A 27,289-nucleotide genomic window follows, 5' to 3' on the forward strand; every position below is an offset into this window, starting at 1 on the left:
ACCAAATTCAGTAACCTTGTCTCCTGCAAATGGACTTGAAGTATCCACTTTCTTCAAAGAGGAAGGCTGGAGACAAAGCAATGGACTGAAATGTAGAGAGGCTGGAAAATATACGGGCCTTTTACATACGTTTTTGTCATGTTACAGTAACACGCTTTTTTTTTTTGAGAAAACTGTGTACGTCAAATTAAAAAAATTAAACATCGAAAGGATGTGCAAGTCTAAAAGGGCTTAACAGGGTTAGAATCCTGATTCCAACATATCAATTCACTCTCTCAAGCATCACTCTGGTCTAAAGGCGAGGAGGAAGGCAGGCAGGAAAGGGACATAAAGAGGGAGATAATTGAATTACTCAATAAAAGAGGCTACTTACCATCCCAACCCATTGTAAGACATACACTTCTGACATTAGAGAACTCCTTAGAGGTCGAATAAAGCGTGTAACCACCTCTGAGTAATGCACCTGCCCCCAAGAGGGGGCCCCGGAAGCCCAAGGCGGGCTTATCGAACAGACCTTTGCTAATCTGTTTATTTCCTTGAACTGGAGTCAGGCTGCGATGGGCTGCGGTTCCCAGGACGATACATTTAATTAGAACAAAACAGAACAAAACAAAAAAAAAAATTTTTTGTAAAAGCTCACCAAACTGCTGCACTTGTGTCTCTGAATGTGGGTGGCATTTCTTTTAAAAGGCAAAGTATGGTCTGCGAAGGAGAAAGGGAAAAGGGGAGGTGGGAGTGGGGAGAAGGGGCGAGGTGCCTGGCGGGGAAGCCCTAGCTCTGAGCGCTGTCTAGGGGAGGGTCCTCAGCGACTCCCCAGCCCGGGCGGCGACCCGGCAGCCATCTGTCCAGCGCGTTCCCTTCCCCTCCCCACCCCCACTCCTAGACTCGCTTTCCTGTCGGCTGCAGCCCTCCTTCCATTTCCAAATCCACTCTCCAGCCACCTCTTCCCCTGCCCCACCGGGGAACGGTGGCGGAACCCTGCACCCCAACCTTCTGCTGGAGCAGGGGAAACGGGGGCCGCCGACCTCGCCCTGAAACGCGCCGGGCTGGCCCCTTTATCACCCTCCCGAGAAGGGCGTGGGGCGAGCCCATTTCGCACTTAATACAGGGGAGGGGGGGCGCTCCCTTTCACCCCCTGCCAAAGCACAAGGAGACCTCGATTTCTCGCCCGGAAGGGATGGCACCCCATTTTAGCCCGAAAGAGGAGGGGACCCCAGGAGAAACAGGGGACCAACTTCCTCTCCTCTCCAAGGCAGGGAAACCAAACCTCACCCGCCCGCCCCCCAAAAACGCATCACCTACCTACGAAAAGCGAGGACCCCTCTCTTTAAGGAAACACATGGGGAAGGGGCTTCTCCCCCTAAAAAAGGCAGGGACTTCCATCCAAGGGGTTAGAGATCCCCCCACCAATTTTGCCCTCTAAGGAATAGCTAGGAAACACCTCCCGCCAAAAAAAGTGGGAGAGCCCCAACCCAAAGAAGCCCCCTAAAATGGATGGAGAAAGGACTGAACGAACCCCCACTTTCTGCCTCCTAAAGCGGCTAGGGTACCTCTCCAAGTAGGGCAGGGCACACCTCCCCCAGGAGAAAGGATACTGCCGGGGGCTGGGAGACCCCCAACTCCAAACCCCTAAGAGCGGGCTGTGGCTCGAGATCCCCCCAAAAGGATCCGGGAGCCCCTCCCCCATCCCCTTCCCCGAAGCCAGGCGACGGGCAGGCGGGCCCGTGGCTGCCAGCTCCGGGCGCAGGGGCCGCCAGGACCCCCGTGGGCCTCCGCAGCCCCCCCCCGGCGCCCCCTCCCCAGGGCGGGCGCGGGGGTCCGGGGGGCGCCTCCTCACCTTCCCCTCAGCATGGCGCCCAAAAAAGACAGAGCGAGAGCGAGGGAGAGCGGGCGAGCGCCGCGAGGGGGGGGGAACGCATGAGGCCAGGAGAGAAAGCAAGCGAGAAAGAGCGAGCGAGCGAGAGACACCCACCGACCCCGCCCTTCCTCCTCCTCCTCCTCCTCCTCCGTGGCCCGGCCCAACATGGCGGTCGCCCCCCTTCCTCCTCCTCCTCCTTCTCCTCCCCCCGGGGACGCTGCCCCGGCCGGGCCGGGGGCCTGACCTGTCGTCAGGGAGCGGGAGGCGGTGGTGGAGGAGGTGCGGGGTGGCCGGGCAGGCGTCGGGGGAACACGGAGGAGGCGAAGGCGTTGATGGCGGCGGAGGCGATGGCGGCGGCGGCGACTCTGATGGCGGCGGCGGGGGGGTCCCGGGCGCGGCCTCCATAGTTCCTTTGGGGGGAGGGGATGTTAATGCACGAAAAAGGACTGCTTGGGCGTGGCGGGAGGGGCACACTTGAGCTCTGAGGGCTCCTGAGAGGAATGGGGATATTTTTTATCGGTTTGGGAATCACCTCTGCGCCGACCTCCGCGTAGGCCGCGCGGCCTAGGCCTCGGCGGGCCGCTCGCCGCCTGCTTTCTCCGCCGCCCGCCCCTGGGGTCACTCGCTCACGGGCGCGGGGCCCTCATCGGGGCGAGAGCCCCCCCACACACACACACCCCCGCGGGCCCGGGGGCGGGAGACCCGGGGGACACGGACACTGGTGGGTGGTTGGGTGTAATTAGCGCGGGCCGCGCGCGATGGAGCAAGCGAGGGGGAAGGGGAGAAGAGGAGAGCGAGCGAGGGGGGTTAAAAAAAAAAAAAAAAAGGATTTTAGGGAGAGAGGAAACGGGCCGCGGAGACGGGCCGACTGTCTGTCTGCCCGCCCTAGGTGCCCCGGCTGCCCGGCCCCCGCCGCAGTCAGAAATTCACACAAAATGGCGGCTCGGCCCGAACGAGCCCGGAGGCCGAGGCGGGAGGAAGGGCGAGGTGGGAGGGGGAACCGGGAGGCGGAGGCCGGGGCCTCATCACGTGGAGGAGAGGGGCCCGGACCGCGCGCCCGAAGGGCGGCGGAAAGGGCCGAAGGCAGAGAGTGAGGCCGAGGGAAGGCGGAAAAAGCCGAAAGGAGCTGAGCGGGAGACGGGGAGAGCCGGAAACAGCCGAAGGTGGCAATGGAGGCGTGGCCAGAGCCAGAATGGGACGCCCCAGGGAGCCGGAAACAGCAGAAGCGGATCGGGACTGGGGGCGGGGGCAAACTAGGAACTGAGATGATCCGAAAGAACGGAAGGCGGCGTCGGGGTGGGTGGCGGGAGAGGATACAGCCGAAAGAGGGTGATGGGACTTCGACAGAATGAGCTGAAGGGCGGGGCTGGGGAGGCGGTGAATTAAGAGAGTAAAAGACTTTGAGGAATTCGCCCTAGAGCAAGCGGGAAAAACCGAAAATTCCAGCTTGAGGGAAGGCGAGAAGAGCTGAAAGTTGTAGGTGAGAGAATGAGAGGGAAGGAATTCGGGATATGGAGAGAAAAAATAACCGAAAGCTGAAGGCCGGGTGCCGTGAGTTGTAGGTTTCCGGAGAAAGGGAGGATGGAGCCAAGACTGTCCGGAGATGACGTCATTAGAGACCATGGTCGGTGACGTCATCCCCGGGCGGTGCGAGAGGGGCGGACCTTGGTAGTGCTTTGGGGGCCTTGAAGAGCCTGGAGCGTGGTCCGTGGAAGGCTGTCATTAAATGCTCGGCTCCGAGGTTTACACAGTATACGAAGGTACAATCCTTTAACTCGCACGACTATACTAAGGGGAGCTACCGTTATTCCCATTTAGTGGATGCAGACTGAATCTCGGTGTTTAATTGGCTCCAAGTCATAGGAGGAGCACAGCAAGATTTTTCATCAAAGCTGGCATTCCATTGTCTCCTGTAAAAATTTGTTCCTCCTATCTATATCCCAGGGTCTTTTGTTCAATGCTTTTAAGAGCTCCTTGTGTATTGCCAAGCCCTGTGATGGACAATAAGAACGTAGTTTCTCTGTGAAGCTTAAAAACAGATAATGCGGCCGGCCCCGTCGCTTAGTGGTTAAGTGAGTGCGCTCCACTGCTGGCGACCCGGGTTCGGATCCCGGGCTCGCACCGACGCGCTGCTTCTCTGGCCATGCTGAGGCCGCATCCCACATACAGCAACTAGAAGGATGTGCAGCTATGACACACAACTATCTACTGGGGCTTTGGGGGGAAAAAATAAATAAATAAAATCTTTAAAAAAAAAACAAACAGATAATGCCCCAGGGGAAAGAGACTGAAAGTTTTTTGGTTTTGTTTTTGTTGTTGGTGAGGAAGATTGGTCCTGAGCTAACATCTGTGCCGATCTTCCTCTATTTTGTATGTGAGATGCTGCCACAGCATGGCTTGATGAGCCGTGTGTAGGTCTCATGCCTGGGATCCAGGCCTGTGAACCCAGGGCCACAAAAGCAGAGTGCCTGAACTTAGCCACGATGCCACCGGCCTGACAGGGAAAATGGAAGTTAAGAGAATAAAAGGGGGCTCCTATTATGTTGGGGGGAGGGGCAGGATCGTTTAAGTTGAAACATGAAGAAGAGGAGAAAGTTCCAGGCAGAGGAACTGGCTTATTTCAGGCCCTGACAAGGCAAGGACCACTTAGATTCCAGGAACTGAGGAAAAAACCCATGTGGCATGAGAGAGAAATATAAGAGGAAAGGGAAGCGCCAGATCACCTCTTGATATATTAATTAATCCTGCTATAAAAGAAAAAAATGTGCCTGGGCCGGCCCCATGGCTTAGCGGTTAAGTGCTCGTGCTCCGCTACTGGCGGCCCGGGTTCGGATCCCGGGCGCGCACCAACGCACCGCTTCTCCCGCCATGCTGGGGCCGCGTCCCACATACAGCAACGAGAAGGATGTGCAACTATGACGTACAACTATCTACTGGGGCTTTGGAGGGAAAAACAAAATGAGGAAGATTGGCAATAGATGTTAGCTCAGAGCCAGTCTTCCTCAAAAAAAAAAAAAGGGGGCCAGCCCCGTGGTGTGGCGGTTAAGTGTGCGCACTCCGCTGCTGGCGGCCCAGGTTTGGATCCCCGGGGGCGCACCGACGCATCGCTTGTCAGGCCATGCTGTGGCAGCGTCCCACATAAAGTGGAGGAAGATGAGCACTGATGTTAGCTCAAGGCCAGTCTTCCTCAGCAAAAAGAGGAGGATTGGCATCGGATGTTAGCTGAGAGCTGATCTTCCTCACAAAAAAAAAAAAAGAAAAGAAAAGAAAAAAATATCCCAAACCTGGTCTGGAACACAAGCTTTCCTGAGGATAATTTATAGTATCCTTCAGGGAAGAAATTAGCGTTCCTGATAAAATACTTAAGCCATTTTCTGATGGGATGAAACTTGTTCTTGGAAACTAGTGGCCCACCCAGTTGACAGCTGTCAGTCAACTACTAGTCAAGGAATCTCCTGATTTTTTTTTTTGTATTTTTCTTTTTTTTGGTGAGGAAGATCAGGCCTGAGCTAACATCCGTGCCAATCCTCCTCTTTTTGCTGAGGAAGACTGGCCTTGAGCTAACATCTATTGCCAATACTCCCTTTTTCCCCCAAAGCCCCAGTAGATAGCTGTATGTCATAGTTGCACATCCTTCTAGTTGCTGTATGTGGGACGCGGCCTCAGCATGGCGGGAGAAGCAGTGCGTCAGTGCGCGACCGGGATCCGAGCTGGGGCCGCCAGTAGTGGAGCGCACACACTTAACCGCTAAGCCACGGGGCCGGCCCCAAGAATCTCCTGATTTTTAACCAGATCATCTTTTCTTTCTGGATCTAGTCTCTAGTCTAATGATGGTTATTTAACAGTTCTCTTCTGTAAATGTCCCTACCAAGAGCAAATCTTTTAATTGGCATACAAGAGACCTTTTTTCCTTGCACGCATGATTGTAATAAAATGTTGGCACGTACCCGTAACTAAATTATCCAAAAAAGGTTTCTTTAACATACCAAGAGCTAGTAGAGCAGGGTTATGGGAATGGAAAGGAAAAATACTGTAAGTGGGTCATTATGTGTAATTGTGGAAGGTGCCATTCCCCTTCTATGCCTTGATTTGTGAACCCCATGTATTCTAGTTATGGATGAAACAACGCTGGTTGAGACCATAGACCACATCTAGGAGGAGGGCACCCTGTCCTTTCAAGGTGTGGTCTCCAGCTGGCGCCATCTCTGAAGCTTCAACAGGCCGTTCCACAATTCTAGAGGGCCACGTGCTTTTAGGTAATGAGAAAAGTGAAAAGACCAGCAAATCCCATCAGGCAAGAAGATTTCTCCACGCTTTTTCAGTGTCATACTAGAACGTTGTCTACCAAGTCCTTCTGATATTCTAAATGTTACTTTGACTTACTATTTTGTTGTTGATTAGAGTCTAGACTCAATAAAGTTATGGAACATTCTCAAATTTCAAATGATTTTTGTCTGGTAGAAAAAACAATCCTGAAAGACATTAACCAGTTTTGTATCAAATTGTCCAACGTAATTCCAGTATTCTCTTTTCCATTCTCTATACATGTCCATTTCTCAGGTCCTCCTTGAACCAGCTTTATTTATCTGCTGGTTCTCTCATTAATGAGTTAAATAACATCTTTGACACATGCTCACCATGTTTTCGTGTGAGAGTCTCGTTTTTAACTTTTTAAAAATTATACTATGAAAACAGATGTGAAGTCCATGGATGGTAATGCTGGCAGAAATAGGGCAAACAGGGGAAAAAAATAACACTGATTCCCAACAAATGATTATTCCAATGAAAGCAAATTGGCAACCCTTCCCGTTGGAAAGGATCCAATGTAATTAATCTGCCACCGGTGGCTAGGAAGTGGGACACTGGCTGTGTGAGACCTTATTCACACAGCTGCTTGTGCTTTGAGGACTTGCTTGAGTCCAGTCCCCACTGTACCATTTCCACGTGATGATGAAGTGATGCTGGGCCTGCCCACTTCATCACCTGGTGCATCAGATAATGCACCCTCACCTGGGACTTTGTGGCCAGTCATTTGGTCTTCATAGAACCCGCGAATATGCCAAGAGCTAATTCTCAGAACAAGAGGAATCAGTTACCAAAGAGGTAATGACTTTTTTTTAATTCCCCAGGGTGTATGCCTCCTATTGAGGCTTACAGAGGTCCATAGACTGCCCCTATTTTTATTTTCTTTCATTATTTTTTGTTGAAGAACAACATACATACAGAAAAACATATAATCATAACTTGGTCGATAAACTTTGATAAACTTACACAAAGTGAATATACCATGTAATCAGCACCTAGATCAAGAAACAGAAAATTATAAGCCACCCAGAGTCCCCCTCTGGTCCCCATCTAGTCACTACCCCTGATACCAAACCTTTTAATCTCAAATTCTTGTGCCTGATGCACCATAAGCCAATCACTGAGACATCAGTGCTTGGAGATGGAGAAAGTTTTATTCAAATTGGCCAAAAGGGGGCCAGGCCTGTGGCTTAGCAGTTAAGTGCGCGAGCTCCGCTACTGGCGGCCCGGGTTCAGATCCCGGGCACGCACTGACGCACCGCTTCTCCAGCCATGCTGAGGCTGCATCCCACATACAGCAACTAGAAGGATGTGCAACTATGACATATAACTATCTGCTGGGGCTTTGGGGAAAAAAAATGAGGAGGATTGGCAATAGATGTTAGCTCAGAGCCGGTCTTCCTCAGCAAAAAGAGGAGGATTAGCATGGATGTTAGCCCAAGGCTGATCTTCCTCATAAAAAAAATAAATAAATAAAATTAAAAAAAATTGGCCAAAAGAAGGTGGAAGGATAGGTTCTCTCAAATCTGCCTTAACAAAAGAAAGCAGGAGTTTTTATAGAGCTAAGGGGCTTGGGAGAAGGAGTTTTAGAGAAACAAAGGGGAAGTCCATGTTTCTTTCACTCCAGATAAGCCCTTGGGCAATCTGACTTATGGGCATCAACAGCAGCTGGGGGCTGGTGATCAAAACTCCCTTAAAGGCATTCTTTTTTGTTTTTTCTGAGGAAGATTCGCCCTGAGCTAACATCTGTTGCCAATCTTCCTCTATTTCGTATGTGAGCCACTCTAGCACTCTAGTCACAGCATGGCCACTAATAGATGAGTAGTGTAGGTCCACGCCCAGGAGCCAAAACTGGACCACCAAAGTAGAGCATGCTGAACTTAACCACTAGGCCACTGGGGTGGCCCAAAAAGGCGTTCTTTTTCTTCTGCAAAACAAGCTCATATGGGCCAGCCCGGTGGCATAGTGGTTAAGTTTGCACGCTCCGCTTTCAGTGGCCCCAGGGTTCACGGGTCCGGATCCCGGGCATGGACTGATGCACCACTTGTCAAGCCACACTGTGGTGGTGTCGCATATAAAGCGGAGGAAGATGGGCACAGATGTTAGCCCAGGGCCAGTCTTCCTCAGCAAAAAGAGGAGGATTGGCAACGGATGTTAGCTCACGGCTGATCTTCCTAAAAAAAAAAAAAAACAAGCAAGCTCATAAATCCTCATGACCCTTGAGTCACCCCTCAGTTTAAACAAGAAAACAGCATATTAACAAGATTAACTTCTTTTCATCTGTGTCTGTGTTGGGAACAAAGTCAAAGGGTAATCATGTTCTTACTGAGTATTTACAGTAACCCTCAGGTACTCGCCTTCACCCCATCCAGGGTAATCATCATTCTGACTTCTAACTGCATAGGTTAATTTTGCCTTAATTTGTCTTCATGTCGTCATCCAAATGGAATCTACAACGTGTACTCTTGTGTCTGGTTCCTTTCACTCAGCATTAGATTTGTGGCACGTAGTTGTAGTTCATTCATTCTCATTTCTGTGTAGTATTCTACTGTGTGACTAAGCCAAGTGTTGGTGATGATGTGGAACAACTAGAACTCTCCTCCACTGCTGGTGGGACTATAAATTGGTATAACCATGCGTATTGTGATTTATATTAAGAAATATGTATATTTGATCTTTCTTCCAGTATCTGGCACAGAGCTTCTAAAACCCTAGGAATTTCCTAAGTGATAAGAGTTATAGATAGGACCGGCCCCGTGGCTTAGCAGTTAAGTGCACACGCTCTGCTGCTGGCGGCCCGGGTTCAGATCCCGGGCGCGCACCGACGCACCGCTTCTCCTGCCATGCTGAGGCCGCGTCCCACATACAGCAACTAGAAGGATGTGCAGCTGTGACATACAACTATCTACTGAGGCTTTGGGGGAAAAAAATTAAAAAAAAATAAAATAAAAAATAAATAAATAAAATATTTAAAAAGTAAAAAGAGTTATAGATAAAGATGTGTTTTCTTATTGATACAAGCCCCTTTCAACCACACCTGAGTTTATGTTAATGAGATGACTTTGGAAAGCCACTAAAGATAGGGACTGGTTGCCAGCAGAACCAAGTAATTAGAGGGTTGGAACTTTCAGCCCCATCCCCAAACCTCTGGGAGGAGGGGGCTGGAAGTTAACTTCATCACCAACGGTCAATGATTTAATCAATCATGCCTACATAATGAAGCCTCCATAAAAATCCCTGAACTATGGGGTTGGAAGAGGCTCTGGGTTGGTGAACAAGAAAATATCCATGTTTCTGGAGAGTAGCTCACCTCAAACTTCATGGGGACTGAAACTCCTGTGCTTGGGACCCTTCTGGAGCTCGCCACCCTGTTTATCTCTTCATCTAGCTGTTCATTCATATCCTTTATAATAAACTAGTAAGTAAACTGTTTTCTTGAGTTCTATGAGTCACTCTAGCAAATTGCCGGAACCGGAGGAAAGGGTTGTGGGAACCTCCAATTTAGAGCCAGTCAGTCAGAAGCACTTGCAATTCGAGTCTGGGGTTGAGGTGGGCAACGTGTGGGACTGAGCCCTTAACCTGGAGAGTCTCATGCTGACTCCAGGTAGATAGTGTCAGAACTGAAGTGTTGGGCCTCAGCTGGTGTCCCCCTATTGGAGAACTGCTTGGTGTGGGAAAACCTCCACGCACTTGGTGACCAGAGCACAGAAGTATACAGTGTTAGAGTAGAGTAGAGGAGAAACACAGGAATTCCCTTAGAGCGCTTTGGAAAATGGCTTGGCAGTATCAACTGCAGCTGAACTTTTGCCTACACTACAATTCAGCAATTCCATCCGAAAGTATATAACCAACAAATGCATACCAAAAGGCGTGAACAAGAATGTTTGCAGCAGCTCTATTCAAAATCGTCTCTAACTAGGAACTACCTAAATGCCCACCAATGGGAGAACAGACAAGTAACTTGTAGTATATCCACCACTTTTGAGAAGGCCTGGATCGATAGGTTAGAAGACGCAAATGGCAGATACATGTTGGACTCCCTAGAAAACCTTCTCTTGCACGGTGCCCCAGCAACCTTAGACCTTTCTTTGCTGAAGAGTGAGAGCAAGTCTCCCAACTGTGATACAAGTTACCTCCAAAATTCCAAGAGAGCCACCAAACAGTGTGGCTTTTTCTTAGCGTGTGTGTGTGTTTGTGTGGCGGGGGTGGGGGGTGCAAGTTTTAGCAACTTGCCCTTTATTTTGGAAAAAAAAAATCCAAAATTCTTCCTCTGGACCTCTTTGAGTCTTTGAGTTGACAGGTCCTTGTATTTTTCTGAGATGGAACCTTCCATAATGCCCATAAGTCTGACCAATGCTTCTGTGGTACCTACTCCTTTCTACTCTTGGTAAATCATGATTCTGGCAAAGGATTTTATTTTTCTAGTTCCTAGGGTGGCTCTAGCGCAGGTTCTTTGCACATGAATGAGGAGGCCTTTACAGAGAAGACGCTACACAGAGTGTGGAAGAAACACCAGCAGCTGGCTCCAGCCTCTGGAAATATTTGGGGAAGAAGAGAGGAGACCATTGGCCAAAGGAAAGCATTATGGTGTGTGGGTATGGTGGGTACGGCAGTATAGTGACTGCTAACCCAAAAGCTGTTTCCTTTTTCTTCCTTACTCATCCAACTCTGGAGTTACTGGGGAGATGGACAGTACTGAACTTCAGGCTAGGAGATGATCATTGGTCTACCTGGTTCTCAAGGAGATGATGTCGCCCCCTAGAGGACATTTTGGAAATTATTGTGGGAAATTAATGAGTGCTTTTTGGTTGTCAACTGGTTCTCAAGGGGACAGTGTTGCTCCCTTGGGGGCGTTTTGGAAGCTTGCAGAGACTTTTTTGGGCATCACAATAATGAGGGGTTTGTTATTGGCACTAGAGGGCAGGGACCCAGGATGATAGGATGTCCTGCGACATGACATTGGGAATGAATGTCACCTAATGAACAAAGTTTATGATAGTTCTTAAATAATGGAACGAATTGTTTATACTAAGTTATATTAAGCTGTAAAGCTGAACTCTTCGAGTTCTTTTGGAATTATGTGCATAACAAAGTCACGGTAGACTCTTGGGAATTTACAAAATGTGTACCATCACTTTTGGGGTAATGAAAATATTTTGGAACTAGATAGAGGTGGTGATTGCACAACATGATGAGTGTACTAAATGCCACTGAATTGTTCACTTTAAAATGGTTAATTTTTTTTTTTTTTTTGGTGAGGAGGATTAGCCCTGAGCTAACATCTGTTGCCAATCTTCCTCTTTTTGCTGAGGAAGATTGTCCCTGAGCTAACATCTGTGCCCATCTTCCTCTAGTTTGTATGTGGGATGCTGCCACAGCATGGCGTGATGAGCGGTGCGTAGGTCCTGCCAGGGAAATGAACCTGCGAGCCCAGGCCACCGAAGTGGAACGCGTGAACTTAACCACTACACCACCAGGCCAGCCCCTAAAATGGTTAATTTTATGTTATGTGAATTTCACCTCAATAAAAAAAGTTTAAAAACATATACACTCCCAAATTTGAGAATATACCATTACATCAAATTTTCCCTATAAACTTTAGAAAAGTATAAGGGGAACATGGGGAAAGAAACCCTTTTAGACATTTAATGAGTCTAGGAGTGCAGAAGAAAATAATTTTGAGAGCAGTTAACTTTATTTTCTTGGCTCTTTTTCACAAAGTGATCATTTTACAAGAGTTACTCTGTACCCACAGGTAATGGCCCTGGTCACTCCCTAACCAATTACAAATGACCACCAGCTATGGAACTTCAGGGTCACTTTCGAGGTCAATATATTAACTAATAAATCATTTAATGCTAAGGATTTGTTTTAGCTCTTCAAAATAGTTTGACTCCCTTTATATTTCTTTCTATGATCCATGTACATTTCACTTTGATAATATAAGGCAACTCAGCAACAGTGTTTATTTACAAAGGTTTATCAAAAAGATACTTGATACAGCCCTCTGCTGCCCGGTCATTCCATGACTTCTAAATGTCTTTCCTGTGCAAAGAGGTTATTTGATCCCGTCCTTGGCATTTTTCCCTGACATCCAGAAGTAGCACAGCGTAGTATGATAGCTGTGGATGCAGAACTTGAAAATGAAGTTTGTTTGTTTGTTTGTTTTGGTGAGGAAGATCAGCACTGAGCTAACATCCATGCTAATCCTCCTGTTTTTTTTTGCTGAGGAAGACCGGCTCTGAGCTAACATCTATTGCCAATCTTGCTCCTTTTTTTCCCCCAAAGCCCCAGTAGATAGTTGTATGTCATAGTCACACATCCTTCTAGTTGCCGTATGTGGGACGCGGCCTCAGCATGGCCGGAGAAGCGGTGCGTCGGTGCGCACCCGGGATCCAAACCTGGGCTGCCAGTAGCGGAGCGCGCGCACTTAATCGCTAAGCCACGGGGCTGGCCCTGAAAATGAAGGTTTAGAAAAGCTTTTTATTGTGGAAAAATTCAAACATATACAAAAACAGAGGGAAGAGTAAAATGAACCATCATATACCCATCACCCAATTTCAACAATTAGAATCTCATAGCCAAGCTCACTTCCTTATTCCCCCCACTGACCATCCCCAACTCTGCCAGAATATTTTTAATCAAATCCCAGACTTATTCCATCTAGCTAGCTAGCTAGCTCCACACACATACATATACAGTTATTTTTACATATGTCATTATGTTTTTAAAAACATGCACTAGTACCCGTACTGGGTTTATTTCCACCCACCCATTCTTTTTTCTCCCCAAAGCCCCAGTGCATAGTTGTGTATCATAGTTGTAGAGTTGTAGCTCTTCTATATGGAAAGCCACCTCAGCATGGCTTGATGAGCAGTGAGTAGGTCCGAGCCCAGGATTCCAACCAGCGAACCCTGGGCCGCCGAAGCAGAACATGCGAACTTAACCGCTGCGCCACCAGGCTGGCCCCTGTACTGGGTTTAAATAGTTTCCCTCCTCCCAAATGCATGTCCTTCCCGGAACCTCAGAATGTGACCTTATTTGGAAATAGGGTCATTGAAGATATAATTAATTAAATTAAGATGAGGTCACACTGGAGTAGGGTGGGCCCTTAATCCAATATGACTGATGTCCTTATAGGAAGCAGAGAAGAGACAGAGAGAGACACACAGGGAGAACACCATGTGACAACAGAGGCAGAGATGGGAGTGATGCATCTAGGAGCTAAGGAATGCCAAGGATTATTGGCAACCACTAGAAGCTAGAAGAGGCCAGGAAGGATTCCTTCCCTAGGGCCTTCAGAGAGAGCTCAGACATTCATCTCAAACTTCTAGCCTCCAGAACTGGGAGACAATACATTACATTGCTGTTGTTTTTAGCCACCTCGCTTATGGAACTTGGTTATGGCAGCCTTAGGAAACTAACACATACCCATAACTCAAATTTGAATCCGGTACCATGGGGTTCATTCCACCCGCCACCTTTTCTATACTTGTACCTTCGCTGACATTGAGACAACCTGACTTCCATTATCCTTCATACAATGGATGGGCTTGTGAATTGATCTGTTCCAAGGAAACGCTTAAAAATTGGGGTGATAACCACTGGAGATAACCACTGGCTGACTCCCACTGGCCTATCCTGAGGAAGATTCCAGTTAAAACTCTGTATATTATTTTCTAGGGCTGCCATAACAAAGTATTACAAACTGGGTGGCTTAAAATAACAGTTATTTATGGTCTCACAGTTCTGGAGGCTAGAAGTCCAAGATCAAGGTGTCAGCAGCGTTGGTTCCTTCTTTTTTTGTGTGTGTGTGAGGAAGATCAGCTCTGTGCTAACATCTGCCAATCCTCCTCTTTTTTTGCTGAGGGAGACTGGCCCTGGGCTAACATTCGTGCCCACCTTCCTCCACTTTATATGGGACGCCGCCACAGCATGGCTTGACAAGCGGTGCATCGGTGCGCGCCCGGGATCCGAACTGGCGAACCCTGGGCTGCCGCAGTGGGCCACACACACTTAACCACTTGCGCCACTGGGCCGGCCCCCCACGGGTTGGTTCCTTCTGAGGGCTGTGAGGGAGAATCTATTTTGTGCCTCTCTCCTAGCTTCTGGTGAAGGCTGGAAAGCCTTGGTATTCTTTGACTTGTAGATCCATCACCCCAGTCTCTACCTTCATCTTCACATGGCCTTCTCCCTGTGAGTCTCTATCCAAGTTTCCCTCTTCTTGTAAAGACACCAGCCATATTGGATTAGGGCCCACCCTAATGATCATCTTAATATGATTACGTATGCAAAGACCGTATTTCCAAGTAAGGTCACATTCAAAGATAGCAGGGATTAGACCTTGAACATAGCTTTTCGGGGGACCCAGTTCAACCCACAACACCTCATAGAGGTGAAAATCCATCAATCTGTATAGTAATTAAGTGTTTGTACTTTACTATAGGTGTTATACTTTCATTAAAACATATTAGTTTTTAAATCTCCATTTATCACTTGACTCCCATAAGCCCCTACTCTGACCAGTAGCCCATGTCTACAGAATGACTTAGAAAGTATCATTAAGGGGGCCAGCCCCATGGCGTAGCGGTTAGGTGCACGAACTCCGCTGCTGGCAGCCCAGGTTTGGATCCCGGGGGTGCACCGACACACCGCTTGTCAGGCCATGCTGTGGCGGCGTCCCACATAAAGTGGAGGAAGATGGGCACGGATGTTAGCTCAGGGCCAGTCTTCCTCAGCAAAAAGAGGAGGATTGGCATGGATGTTAGCTAGGGGCTGATCTTCCTCACAAAAGGGGAAAAAAAAAAGTATGATTAAAAGGGGTACAGAGGGGGCTGGCCCGGTGGCATAGTGGTTAAGTTTGCATGCTCTGCTTCGGCAGCCCAGGGTTTGTGGGTTTGGATTCTCAGTGCAGACCTACACACCGTTCATCAGGCCGTGCTGTGGCGGCGTCCCACATATAAAACGGAGGAATATTGGCACGGGTGTTAACTCAGGGACAATCTTCCTCAAGCAAAAAGAGGAAGATTGGCAACAGATGTTAGTTCAAGGACAATCTTCCTTGCACACACACACAAAAATTTAAAGTTGTACAGAGCCATGAGAGATATCCAGAGCTCAACCCGACATCTTTTAAACAGCCCTAAGAGTTACATGGTTCTAACAGGAAGAACAGGAAAAGAAGTGAGACTGGAATGAAGCAGTACACAGATCTTTGTTCTGTGGTTTTCCACCCTGACTGCATTTTAGAATCATCTGGGGAGCATTTTGTAAAAATCCCAATGTCTCAGCTCCACCCCAGACCAATTAATCAGAGTCTCTGAAGGTGGGACCTGGGCATTATATTCACTGAAAATCTCCCCAGATAATTCTAATGTGCAGGTGGGATTGAGAACCACTGCCTTGGTTAATGGTGAGCAGTCACCTGGGTGGAGGTAATTATGTAATCCTTAAACCCAGGAGCCTGGTCTACTGAATAACTGCTCCCCACCACTTTTAAGTTACAAAGTCTCACTTTTGGAAGCTGTTCTGATTAGCTGTTGCTGGAAAAAAAAAAACTGCCTCATGGGTATATATCCAAGAGAATTGAATACAGGGTCTCAAAGGGATATTTATACACTTACGTTCATAGCAGCATTATTCACAATAGTCAAAAAATGGAAGCAAATCATTTTTGAGTTGGCTGAGTGGAATATATTCAGCCTTAAAAAGGAAGGAAATTCTGACACTTGCTACACGTGGATGAACCTCGTCGACGTTATACTAAGTGAAATACACCAGTCACAAAAAGACAAATTCTGTATGATTTCACTTATATGAGGTATCTAGAATAGTCAAACTCATAGAAACAGAAATAGAATAGTGGTTGCCAGGGGCTGGGTGGAGGGGGAAATGAAGAGTTGTTTAACCGGTAAAGAGTTTCAGTTTTGCAAGATGAAAAAGTTCTGGAGATTGTTTGCACCACAATGTAAATATAATTAACACTACTATTAACAATACACTTAGAAATGGGTATGGTGGTACATTTTACGTTATGTATATTTTACCACAATTTAAAAAAAAAACTGCCCTGAAATTTAGTGGCTTGAAGCAGCAACAGTCATTTTATTATCTTTCACAGTATCTGTGGATCAGGAATTCAGGAAGGCTTGGCTGGCTGGTTCTGGAAGAGGACTTTTCATGTGGTTGTAGACCATGAGGCCAGAACTAGAATAGTGGATGGCCAGAGAGCTAGGGGCTGGGCAGAGATCTCTCTGTCTTCTTGTAGTTTCAAGGCTTCTCCATATGGTTTCTTCTCATGGGCTGGTTTGGGCTTCCTTTCAACATGGCAGCCTCAAGGCAATGGGATCGCTTATCTGGCAGCTCAAGGCTCAAACTCAAGTGTTCCCATGAACAGGGTTGAAGCGGCCTCCCCTTTCCTGACAACTCTGAAGTTAAGCAGTGTCTCTTCTGCCACATTCTATTGGTCGAGCAGTCACCAAAGCCCGTCCAGTTTCGAGGGAAGGGAACATAGATGCCCCCACCCCGTCAATGGGAGTAGTGGCAAAGGGATGTTGCGAGAAGAGCATGTAGGATGGGAGATATTGTTGTAGCCGTCTTTGCAAAATGCAATTGGCCACAGTGATGATCAAGAGAACTTAGTGAATCCCCTTGTTGCCATAATTATTTCCTTAGTTGGCATCATTTAACCCTGGGAATATTTGGAGGTAAATATAGAAATGTTCAAGTGACTCAGACTTCTGGAATTAATGTTGAAGAAATGTATGCATATTTGGCTTTTTATACACTGGAAATGTTTAGGAGAATCTGGCCTAGTAGAGTTTCCTGGTGAGATTTGTGGGTCTCAAAAAAAATTCTCAAAACTTTTTCCTGCATTGATTTAAGGACTAATGACTAACTCTAAAATGGTTTAGCCAAAAAACATGTGTGTGTGTGTGATAGAGAGAGAGAGAGAGAGAGAGAAAGAATAAATGTGCCAAAACTTCAAGTGAATGAATCTGGATAAAGGATACTTGAATATTAATTGGACTGTTTCTTTCTGTAAGCTTGAAATTCTTTAAAATAAAAAATTTTGACAAAATAAAATAAAATAAAAATGACCAAATAGTGTCGATTATTCTCATTCTGTCCCTGAACTTCAACCCATCTAGACCCTCATCGCATCCTCTGGAGTAAGGAGTAAGGTCGTGACTGGAGGCTGGATTGAGGGTCAGGAAAGCAGCTAGGAAAGGGCCTTTCCTAGGGGGCCAAGCAATATTTGGAAGAAACATTACAAATTTGAAGAGGCATGAGCTTCTCAAACATGCTCATTTCAAAGAGAGCCTCAAATCATTTTAGAATGAGCAAAGTGATTTTAGAGCAAAGTGATGCTCATTCTGGAAAGGTTGACTGTCATTTTTAGTGGTCAAGATCCTGAACTTTTCATGTTCTCTATTTGACTCAAAGTACAATGGTCGCATGTTGTAATTAACAAATAGATTTCCAGACTTTAAAAAAAAAGTCTATACACCTCAAACTGCTACAATGTAATATGTCAGTTATATCTCAATAAAACAAAAACATTCATGATCTGGTTTCTCAATTGATGCCTTTGTCCCCTTCAGTCACCTGACTTCTCTTCACTCCCCACATCTCTGCTTGTTCATTACTTCCTCTGAGAGATCTTCCCTGACCCCACAGTACAAAATACTCCCCTCCAAGCATCTCCTAGCACAGGGCTGAGCACAGAGGAGGTCCTCGGGGAAATTTGAATGAATGAGTATGTCAGAGAGATTAAATCCAGAAAGATTGAGAGTGTCCGCAGAGAAAGGGAAAGAGAGTCAGAGAGAGAAAGAGAGTTGGGGTCAGGCAAAGAGGGAGAGAGAGAGAGGAGAGTGTGAGGAGAGAGAGTTGGTGGGGGTGGGGTGGGGAGAATACTCAGGTTATCCAACGCTGTGTAACAAGCGATCCCAAAACTTAGTGGCATAAATCAACAGCAATCATTTATTTTGCTTGCAGATCAGCACTCTGGGCAGGGCTTGGCAAGAATGGCTTGTCTCTCGTCCCTCTGGGGTGACTTGACAGTCTGCCAGAGGATCCACTTCCAAGATGGCTCATTCACATGGCTGGCAAGTTGGTGCTGGCTGTTGGCTGCAGCTGTTGGCCTGGCTGAGGGTCAGGAGCTTGGATTCCTCTCCATGTGGACCTCTCCCTGTGCTGTTTTGGCTTCTGCTAGCTTGGAGGCTGGGTTAAGAGCAAGTGTTCCAAGAGATTGACAGTGGAAGCTGCCCATTTCCCTTTTTTTTTTAACCGCTTTACTGTCATATTCACATACCATGCAATTCACCCATTTAGAGTGTACAATTCAGTGGGTTTTGGTATATTATTACTTTTTGTGTGCGTGTGTGTGTGTGTGTGTGAGGAAGATCAGCCCTGAGCTAACATCTGTTGCCAATCCTCCTCTTTTTGCCGAGGAAGACCGGCCCTGGGCTAACATCCTGCCCATCTTCCTCCACTTTATATGAGACGCTGCCACAGCATGGCTTGACAAGCGGTGCGTCGGTATGCACCCGGGATCCGAACCCCAGGCCGCTGCAGCAGAGCGCATGCACTTAACTGCTACACCATGGGGCCAGCCCCTTGGTATACTATTAATTTTTTAAAATTGTGGTAAAAAATATGTAACATAAAATCCACCATTTTAACCATTTATAAATGTACAATTCAGTGGCATTAAGTACATTCACAATTTTATGCAACCATCGCCACTACCTATTTCTTTTTTCATCACCTTTTCACTCAGGGTTCTTTTTTTTTTTTTTTTTTTTTGAGGAAGACCAGCCCTGAGCTAACATTCATGCCAATCCTCCTCCTTTTTTTTTTTTTTCTGAGGAAGACTGGCCCTGAGCTAACATCTATTGCCAATCCTCCTCCCTTTTTTCCCCCCTTTTTCTCCCCAAAGCCCCAGTAGATAGTTGTACGTCATAGTTGCACATTCTTCTAGTTGCTGTATGTGGGACGCAGCCTCAGCATGGCCAGACAAGCGGTGTGTCAGTGCGCACCCAGGATCCGAACCCTGGCCGCCAGCAGATCGTGCACACTTAACCGCTAAGCCATGGGGCCAGCCCCTCAGGGTTCCTTCACTTAGCATGTTTTCAAGGTTCATCCATGTTGTCGTGTGTTATCAGTGCTCCATTCTTTTTCATGGCCAAATAATATTCCCTCATATGGATATTCGGCATTTTGTTTATCCATTCATCTGTTGATGGACACTTGAGTTGTTCCTCCTTTGGCTATTGTGAATAATGCTGCAATGAAGACTGGCATACAAGTATCTGTTTGAGTCCCTGCTTTCAATTCCTCTGGGTATATAGCTAAGAGTGGAATTGCTGGGTCATATGGTATTTCTATGTCTAGCTTTTTGGAGGGGAAGCTGCCTGTTTCTTAAGGCCTGGACCCAGGAATTGGCCCAGTATACACTTCTTTTTTTTTTTTTTTTTTGGCTGAGAAAGATTCACTCTGAGCTAACATCTGTTGCCAATCTTCCTCTCTTTTTTTTTTCTCCCCAAAGCCCCAGTGCATAGAGTATATTCTAGTTATAAGTCCTCCTAGTTCTTCTATGTGAGCCACTGCCACAGCATGGCTACTGACAGATGGGTGGTGTGGTTCCACTCCCAGAAACTGAACTTGGGCCACCAAAAGCAGAAGGCACTGAACTTTAACTGCTAGACCATCAGGGCTGGCTCCCAGCATTCACTTCTATCATATTCTATTGATCAAGCAGTCACAGAACACAGATTCAAGGATAGAGGACATAGATTCCCACCCCCCCCCAATATCGATGAAGAATATCAAAAATGTCATTTTATGGATTTATGGACATGCTTTAAATCTCCCACAGAGTTTCTGGGGGTCAGGGAATGAGGGCCAAGGAGAGACCCTCAGGGAGGCAGAATCAGACAGAGAGGATGAACTGAGCCGCGAGGTCTTGGCACGGGCAGCCATCCTCTCTGCCTGCTTTATTAGTTTTAACCTTTATTTACTCTGCAAAGCTCAGCTGATCATCTACATTCACACAATATCCTTTCCTGACTCCTACACTATCCTTTCTTGACTCCGACACTGTCATAGCTCTCTCTTCTTTTCCTTCACAGCGCTTCGCAAAGTTTCTATTTATATTTATGCCATTATTTTGTCTCTCCCACTGGACTGTAACTGCCTCTAAAGCAGGAGTGTGTCGATTTTTATCATTATTGTACCCTCAGGGCCTGGCACAAAGTCAAACATGTAGTAGGGACGTGGTCAATATTTGCTGAGTAGTTGAATTAGTGAATAATCCTTTGACTGATGAAGTACTGTCTGTCTCCTCTACTAGACTGTCAGCCCCACACAAGGCAAGTTCATATGTCTTTATTCACCTTATTTTCACAGGGCATGGTGCATAATCAATGCGGTAACCAGCCTCTAAGATGGTCCCCAAATGATTCTTTTTTTTTTTGCCTTGTATTCACATTCCTGTATCGTCGTCTCCCACAATGAATAGAGGTGACCCGTGTGTGACCAATAGGATATTGCAGTGAGTGACTTCCAAGGCTGAGTCATCAAAGGCATTGATGCTTTCTTTTTTTTTTTTTGTGAGGAAGATCAGCTCTGAGCTAACATCCATGCCAATCCTCCTCTTTTTTATTTCTTTTTTTTTTCTTTTTGCTGAGGAAGATTGGCGCTGGGCTAACATCTGTGCTCATCTTCCTCCACTTTATATGGGACGCCACCACAGCATGGCCTGACAAGCGATGCATCGGTGTGCGCCTGGGATCTGAACCCAGGCTGCCAGCAGCAGAGCGCACACACTTAACCGCTATGCCACGGGGCTGGCCCTGGCATTGCTGCTTTCAGCTTGCTCTTGTGGATCACTCACTCTGGGGGATGCCAGCTGCCATGTCATGAGGACAACTCCAGCAGCCGGGTGGATAGGCCCACGTGGAGAGAAACTGAGGTCCTCTGCCATCAGCCAACAGCAACTTGCCAGCCATGTGGGTGAGCCACCTTGGAAGGGGATCTTCCACCCACGCCATCAAATGACTGCAGCCTCATGAGAAACCTTGAGCCAGAATTGCCCGGCCAAAGTGCTCCTGAATTCCTCACCCACAGAAACTATAAGAAATAATAAGTGTTTATTGTTGCATTGTCCCTAAATTTTTACATAATTTGCTCTGTATCAATAACCAGTAGAGTAGGCATTGGCCAATTTTTTTGAATGATACTGTGGTCTTGGATGAATGGCTACGTCTTTCTGAGTCCCAGAGTTGTAATCTGTAAAAGCGGAGGAACTATCCACCTCTGAGGTTCACAGAGTACGTACCTTACCCAGCAAGATCAGAGCACATAGTAGGAGCTTAACATACCACCAGCAGTGTAACCCAGTGAAGCATGTGGGCCACACAGCCCGGGTTTGAATCCTAGCTTGACTACTTCTAAGATACAGGACTTAGTTGAGGCTACTAATACTTAACTCTGCTGGACCTCAGAATCCTTAGCTGTGAAATGGGAATATTAAAGAATTTATCTAATTTTGTAAGATTAGAGAAATAATCCATGTGAAGCCCATTTCAGCTCCATGAGAGGGCAGCTATTTTTTTTCTTTTTCACTGCTCTATCCTTAGCACAGAGATCAATTGTTGACACGTGACAAGCGTCAATAAGTATTGTTGAATGAATAATAAAAAGGCACCTTGCCTAAGGAAAATACATATTAGCTATCACTAGCCTACATGGCCGTACCTGATTCCCTACCTGATTCATCTGAGATTTGATCTCTTACCACTTGCCACCCTCACACTCTGCTCCAGCCACCCTGCCCTCTCCACAGTTTCTCCACTATGCTAGCACACTCCAGCTTCAGGGCCTTTGCACCTGCTGTTCCCCCTACCCAGTGTGGAAACTAATAAAAGAAACCTTAACTAATTAGGAGTCAGGAAGGCCTGTAGGGGGAGCTCTCAACCCTATCACACATCCTCAATTACACCAAACAGGAAGACACAGAGCCTTGCATCTTGGACAGGAAGTAAAACTACCTTACTACTAAAGGAAGATTTCTTTCCCTACCGGGCAACAGCCCAGCCAATGAGAAATGCTGCAGCCCAGCCAATGAGAAACGCCACAGCTCAGCCAATGAGAAGCCTGTTGCCACCCTGAACTGTTACTTTTCCCTCATGGACTTTCTTTTAAAACAGCCCCTCCCTACTGCCCTTTTTTTTTTTTTTTTTTTTTAATGAGGAAGATCAGCCCTGAGCTAACATCTGTGCTAATCCTCCTCTTTTTTGCTGAGGAAGACTGGCTCTGAGCTAACATCTATTGCCAATACTCCTCCTTTTTTTCCCCCAAAGCCCCAGTAGATAGTTGTATGTCATAGTTGCACATCATTCTAGTTGCTGCATGTGGGACACAGCCCCAGCATGGCCAGAGACGCGGTGCGTCAGTGTGCGGCCGGGATCTGAACCCGGGCCACCAGTAGCGGAGTGTGTGCACCTAACTGCTAAGCCACGGGGCTGGCCCCCTACTCCCGGTTTTTGTCTACAAAGGCAGCTCCCCTCTGTTGTTGAATTTGCCAATGGTTCCCATAGCATGCACATCTGAAGTTGCAATTCTTTTTACTATTCTTTAATAAACTCCTTTTGAGGATTTTCAAGTCAACTCCAGAAATGTTCCATCTCTCAGTTATCCACATAGCTTGTTCCTTCAGATCTCTGCTCCATGTCACCTTCTCTGACAGACCTTCCCTCACTCTGTAGTCCCATATCCTGCTTTATTTTTCTCCAAAGCATTTATCACAGCCTGATTTATATTTATTTTTCTTTGGGCCCTCCTCAATAGCTTGTAGGCTCCATGAGGGCAGGATTTGTCTATTTTATTTGCCAGCCTATTTCACAGCAGCCCCAATGCGGGGATTTCAGCAGGCGCTCCACAGATATTTGCCGAATTAATAGCCTCATAAATAACTATTTGGGTATCTTTGTGGGGCCATAAGCCGCACCATTTTTCTAGCCAGGATTGGCCGGAGCCGCCATCACGTGACTGTCAGTCCCCGGCCCGCCATTGAGGCTGGGGAGGCCCACGTGATCCCAGGTTCCAGGAGCGGCGCCGGGCGGCGGCAGAGGTACTGCGCAGGCGCGGCCTCTGGCGCAGGCGCAGACGCGGCGCGGGCGCGCGGCCGGCGGCGGTTGGTGGCGCGTGGGGCCGGCGGACGGTTGATGAGAGCAGAGCTCGCGCTCAGGCAGCGAGAGCCGGCGCCATGGTGGAGAAGGAGGAGGCCGGCGGCGGCATCAGCGAGGAAGAGGCGGCGCAGTATGACCGGCAGATCCGTCTGTGGGGATTGGAGGCCCAGAAACGGTCAGGGCCGCTGCGCCTGGTGGGGCGGAGGGTCCGGAGGGGGCGTCTGGCCTGAGGCGTTGGCGGCCCTCCGGGAGCGGGAGAGTCTAATTCGAGGGGAGGAGGCGGGAATTACGTCCCCGGGGATGGTAGCCCGCCTGAGAGGGCTGGAGGGGTTGGTTTGGTATGTTTCTGGAAGGTATGGGAAGCGGGGGCGCCCCAGGGTGATGAGAGGGCGGTTCTGAGTGATTGGAGGCCTCTGGCAGTGGGCGTGGGGGCGTCCTGAGGGATCAGGAGGATTCAGACTCAGGGACTCGGACCCCCGGAAGGGTCGATGGTGGGGTCGAGGTCGGGGCGGTGTGCTTAGGGCATAGGAGAGGCCGGGAATGCAGGGAAAGGGTGAAGGCGGGGGGGCGTAGTTCATTCATTCATAGATGGCGGGCGTCTGTTCTCTGCTGGATGCTCGGGAGACCGGCGAACCGAACAGACGCGAGCTTGCATTCTTGTGGCTTCCGGGGGGTGGATCGATCTGGAAGAATGAGGGTTTTGGAGCAAGTTATTTCGAGTGTGAGTCTGAAGAGGTTGCCCGTGTCTAGGTTTGGGGGTGTGTCCAGGCAGGACAGGTCACTAAAGGTTGGGCGTACCTTGGGTATTGAGGAGTCGTTATCGGAGGGAATATCTTTGAAAGAGATGATTGCTTCCATCAGATATGCATGGAGTACCTGCCATGAGCTCTGTTCTAGGCCCGGAGCGCGTATCAGTGAGCTAAACAGACTGCTTCCCCACGTGGAGCTTACATTCTAGTGTTGGAGACACAGATAAATAATATAATGTTAGGTAATTGCCGTGCCAGGAAGAAAAATAAAGCAGGATCAGAGGATCAGTGAAGGATGGCGAAGTAGGAGAGCTGTTTTGATGGGGTGGCCAGGGAAGGCCTGTGAAGAGGTAGCATTGACCCTCAGACCTGGATGGAAGCAGGAGCCAGGTGGCCATTTGGAAGAACCTTCCCAGCATAAAGAACAGCAAGTGTAAGATCCTGGAGGCCAGAGCACGCTTGGCAGACTAGAGAACGAGTGGCTGAATTGAGGAGTACTTTTTTTTTTCCTAAGTGTGCCAGGAAACCCATTGGAGAGTTTTGGGGCGGAGAAGTAACACGATCTGATTTGTGTTGTAAAAGGCTCACTCTTGTTTGGAGGATAGATTGAAGTGGGCAGAAGTGGAAATAAGGATTTACCGTTTAGGAGACTGCTGCAAGAATCCACTTGAGGCATGAATAGTGGTGGCTTGGGACCCTAGAGAAGGGGTCAAATCTGTATTCTGGATATATTTTGAAGGTGGAGGGGGCAGGTTTTGCTGAGGGATTCAGTGTGTGGGGTATGAGAGGCAGAACTCAAGGGTGACTCCAAGGTTTTTGGCCCAAGGGATGGAAAGATGGAATTGCCATTTACTGAGATGGGAAAAAACTGTAGGGAAGAATCAGGAGTTCTCTTTTGGGCTTACGTTTTAGATGTTTATTATATATCTAAGTAGAAGTATGTGAGTGAGTTCAGAGATGAAGGCTGGGTGATGGGGAGGGTCTGTGATGTGAATGAGTACAGAGTATAGAATTAATTGATCTAAGGGTCGGGGAGGCAGGCAGGTTAATTTAGTTTGAGGGGTGGAAGCTTCTAGATTTTTTTGGTGAGAGAGAGAGAGTGTGTGTGTGTGGTGGTGGCTGGGGGGAGGTGGGGGTTACTGCAGGCTCATTTCAGGTGTGTGGGGTCTTCTGCGATTGAGGGGGGAGTTGTCATCCTGAGGCATTAGCGAGCATTGGTCGAGGGTTGAAGGCACCTGAAATGAAAAATTAGAAATTAAATGATGAGAATGGCCCTGAAGACATAGGTGGGGTTGGTTGATTTTAGGAACTACAGTTTGAAGGACTGGAGTGTTAAGAGGTCCTGAAGGGTGGGGGAGGGGATCCTAAGTACTAGAAGGGTTAACCCTAGGGATTGGGGGCAGCAGTTTTGTTTGAAGTAGGGTGAAGTAAAGTTGGTGAGGATTAAACTGGAATGTATCGAGGGAGCTGTCAGCAGGTTAGGAGTGATTTCTCTCTGGAGCACTAAGTAAGGCACGGGGGCTTCTGAGGAGGAGATGACCTAAGGGGCAAATCAAAGTCAGGATGTGGAATTCTTGGGAGATGGGAGTTATTCTGAGGGAGTGGAGACTGTGGAGTGGAGACTGAGGGAGTGCTGAACTCGGTGGAGAACCTGAAAAAGATTGGCTGAGAGTCCTGGGAGGGAAGGAAGTGGTTATCTATAATTTGGAATCCGTATTTGTGGACAGTCTTAGAGTTTATTAAAGTGCTGTCATGTCCATTTTTCAGCTGGTGTCATAGCAGCTCTTTGGAGTTGGAAGGGCAGTGATTTCCTCCCCTCTACAGATAGGAAGGAGGCTCCACAAAGCAAATTGACTTGCCTCTAAGGGAACTCGAGGTGGCCAGGAGAACTCTGGGGACTGGGGTTCCTTGGTGAAGTAGAAGGCGGCCTGGGAATCAGAGGCTGCATTCTGGCTACAGTTTTGCCTCTGACTGTGATGTTGGACCAAGGTTGTCAGAGAACTGGAAGAGAGAGTAATAATAATAAAAAGGGCCTTCAGGAGAACTCATACAGTCTAGAGGTTAAAAATGGGCTGTGGGCCGGCCCCATGGCTTAGCGGTTAATTAAGTGTGTGCGCTCCACTGCTGGCAGCCCGGGTTCGGATCCCGGGCGCGCACCGACACACCGCTTCTCCGGCCATGCTGGGGCCGCGTCCCACATACAGCAACTAGAAGGATGTGCAACTGTGATATGCAGCTATCTACTGGGGCTTTGGGGAAAAAAAAAAGGAGGATTGGAGATAGATGTTAGCTCAGAGCCGGTCTTCCTCAGCAAAAAGAGGAGGATTAGCACTCATGTTAGCTCAGGGCTGATCTTCCTCACACACACACAAAAAAAGGGCTGTATTTCTCGTACAGTGTTTTTTTACATTTTTAAAAATCAGTTGCCAGTGTTTAAAAATCCAGAGAATTGGCCAAATTTGGGACAGTTTGAGTATCAGAAAGAATAAAATTAACTTCATTTAACCGCTACGCCATGGGGCTGGCCCTCCATAGAATTTCTAATTTATGTCTTTTGAAAAATAGAAAAGTCAGACATCCCCGCGTTGGTTGGAGCTAAGTAGCGGCTGCGTCTTCCTCTTTTACATCTTACTTTGCCGTTGTCTCCATCAGTTCAGCTTCCCTCGTTGACGTAATTGCCCGACCCCTGTAAGCATGTGAGTTTGCATCTCTTGCTCTGGTGCGTAGCCCATTTTATGGATGAAGGTCAAGGAAGGGAGCCAACTCGCCCAAGGTCTCACACCAAGTAACTAGAAGAAGTAGGACTTGAATCTAAGTCACTCGCTTCAGGTTCACTGCTGTGTCCATGACGGCTCATTTTCCTCAATAGGGACTCATTCCTTCTGTCAGATTAACATAGAGGCCAGCGTCGAAGCCGGCAGCTGTGTGTGTTCTCAGAATGTGTGCCTCAGCGGTTTTTGCACTGCCTTTCACAGCAAAGGCATGTCTATTTTTTCTTCTTCCACTCCACAGTAATTTATCCCCTATCTAGGAGTGAGGAAGGGAGGGTGACTGGAAAGAGGGCAGTAGATTATAAGCTCCCTGAGGGCAAGCACTTTATCAGTGTCTGGAAATGAAGGTAAGGGTTTGACTGGCCTCTGTTAAGTTTCCAGCGCTTGCGGGTTGATAGACATTCAGGTATTTGT

General features: G+C 47.7%; 2 protein-coding genes across 3 annotated transcripts in view; one reads left to right on the plus strand and one right to left on the minus strand.

Annotated features, from left to right (window-relative positions):
- The window catches only part of ZC3H4 (zinc finger CCCH-type containing 4), a 43,039-nt gene extending 40,266 nt beyond the window's left edge, over positions 1–2,773 (minus strand). Inside the window, 1 exon segment of the mRNA XM_058529684.1 lies at positions 2,103–2,773. Coding sequence (XP_058385667.1) covers positions 2,103–2,263 — 161 coding nt within the window. The 5' untranslated portion in view covers positions 2,264–2,773.
- Positions 2,774–23,360: 20,587 nt separating this feature from the next.
- SAE1 (SUMO1 activating enzyme subunit 1) overlaps positions 23,361–27,289 on the plus strand; it is a 66,545-nt gene continuing 62,616 nt past the window's right edge. The window contains exon 1 of one of the 2 annotated variants that reach the window (XM_058529689.1): positions 23,361–23,530. In XM_058529689.1, coding sequence (XP_058385672.1) covers positions 23,433–23,530 — 98 coding nt within the window. In that variant the 5' untranslated portion in view covers positions 23,361–23,432. The remainder of the gene's footprint in view (positions 23,531–27,289) is intronic. The other variant, XM_058529688.1, reaches the window with a different exon arrangement.

Source organism: Diceros bicornis, chromosome 34 (assembly GCF_020826845.1).
Source record: "Diceros bicornis minor isolate mBicDic1 chromosome 34, mDicBic1.mat.cur, whole genome shotgun sequence".
Lineage (NCBI taxonomy): Eukaryota > Metazoa > Chordata > Mammalia > Perissodactyla > Rhinocerotidae > Diceros > Diceros bicornis.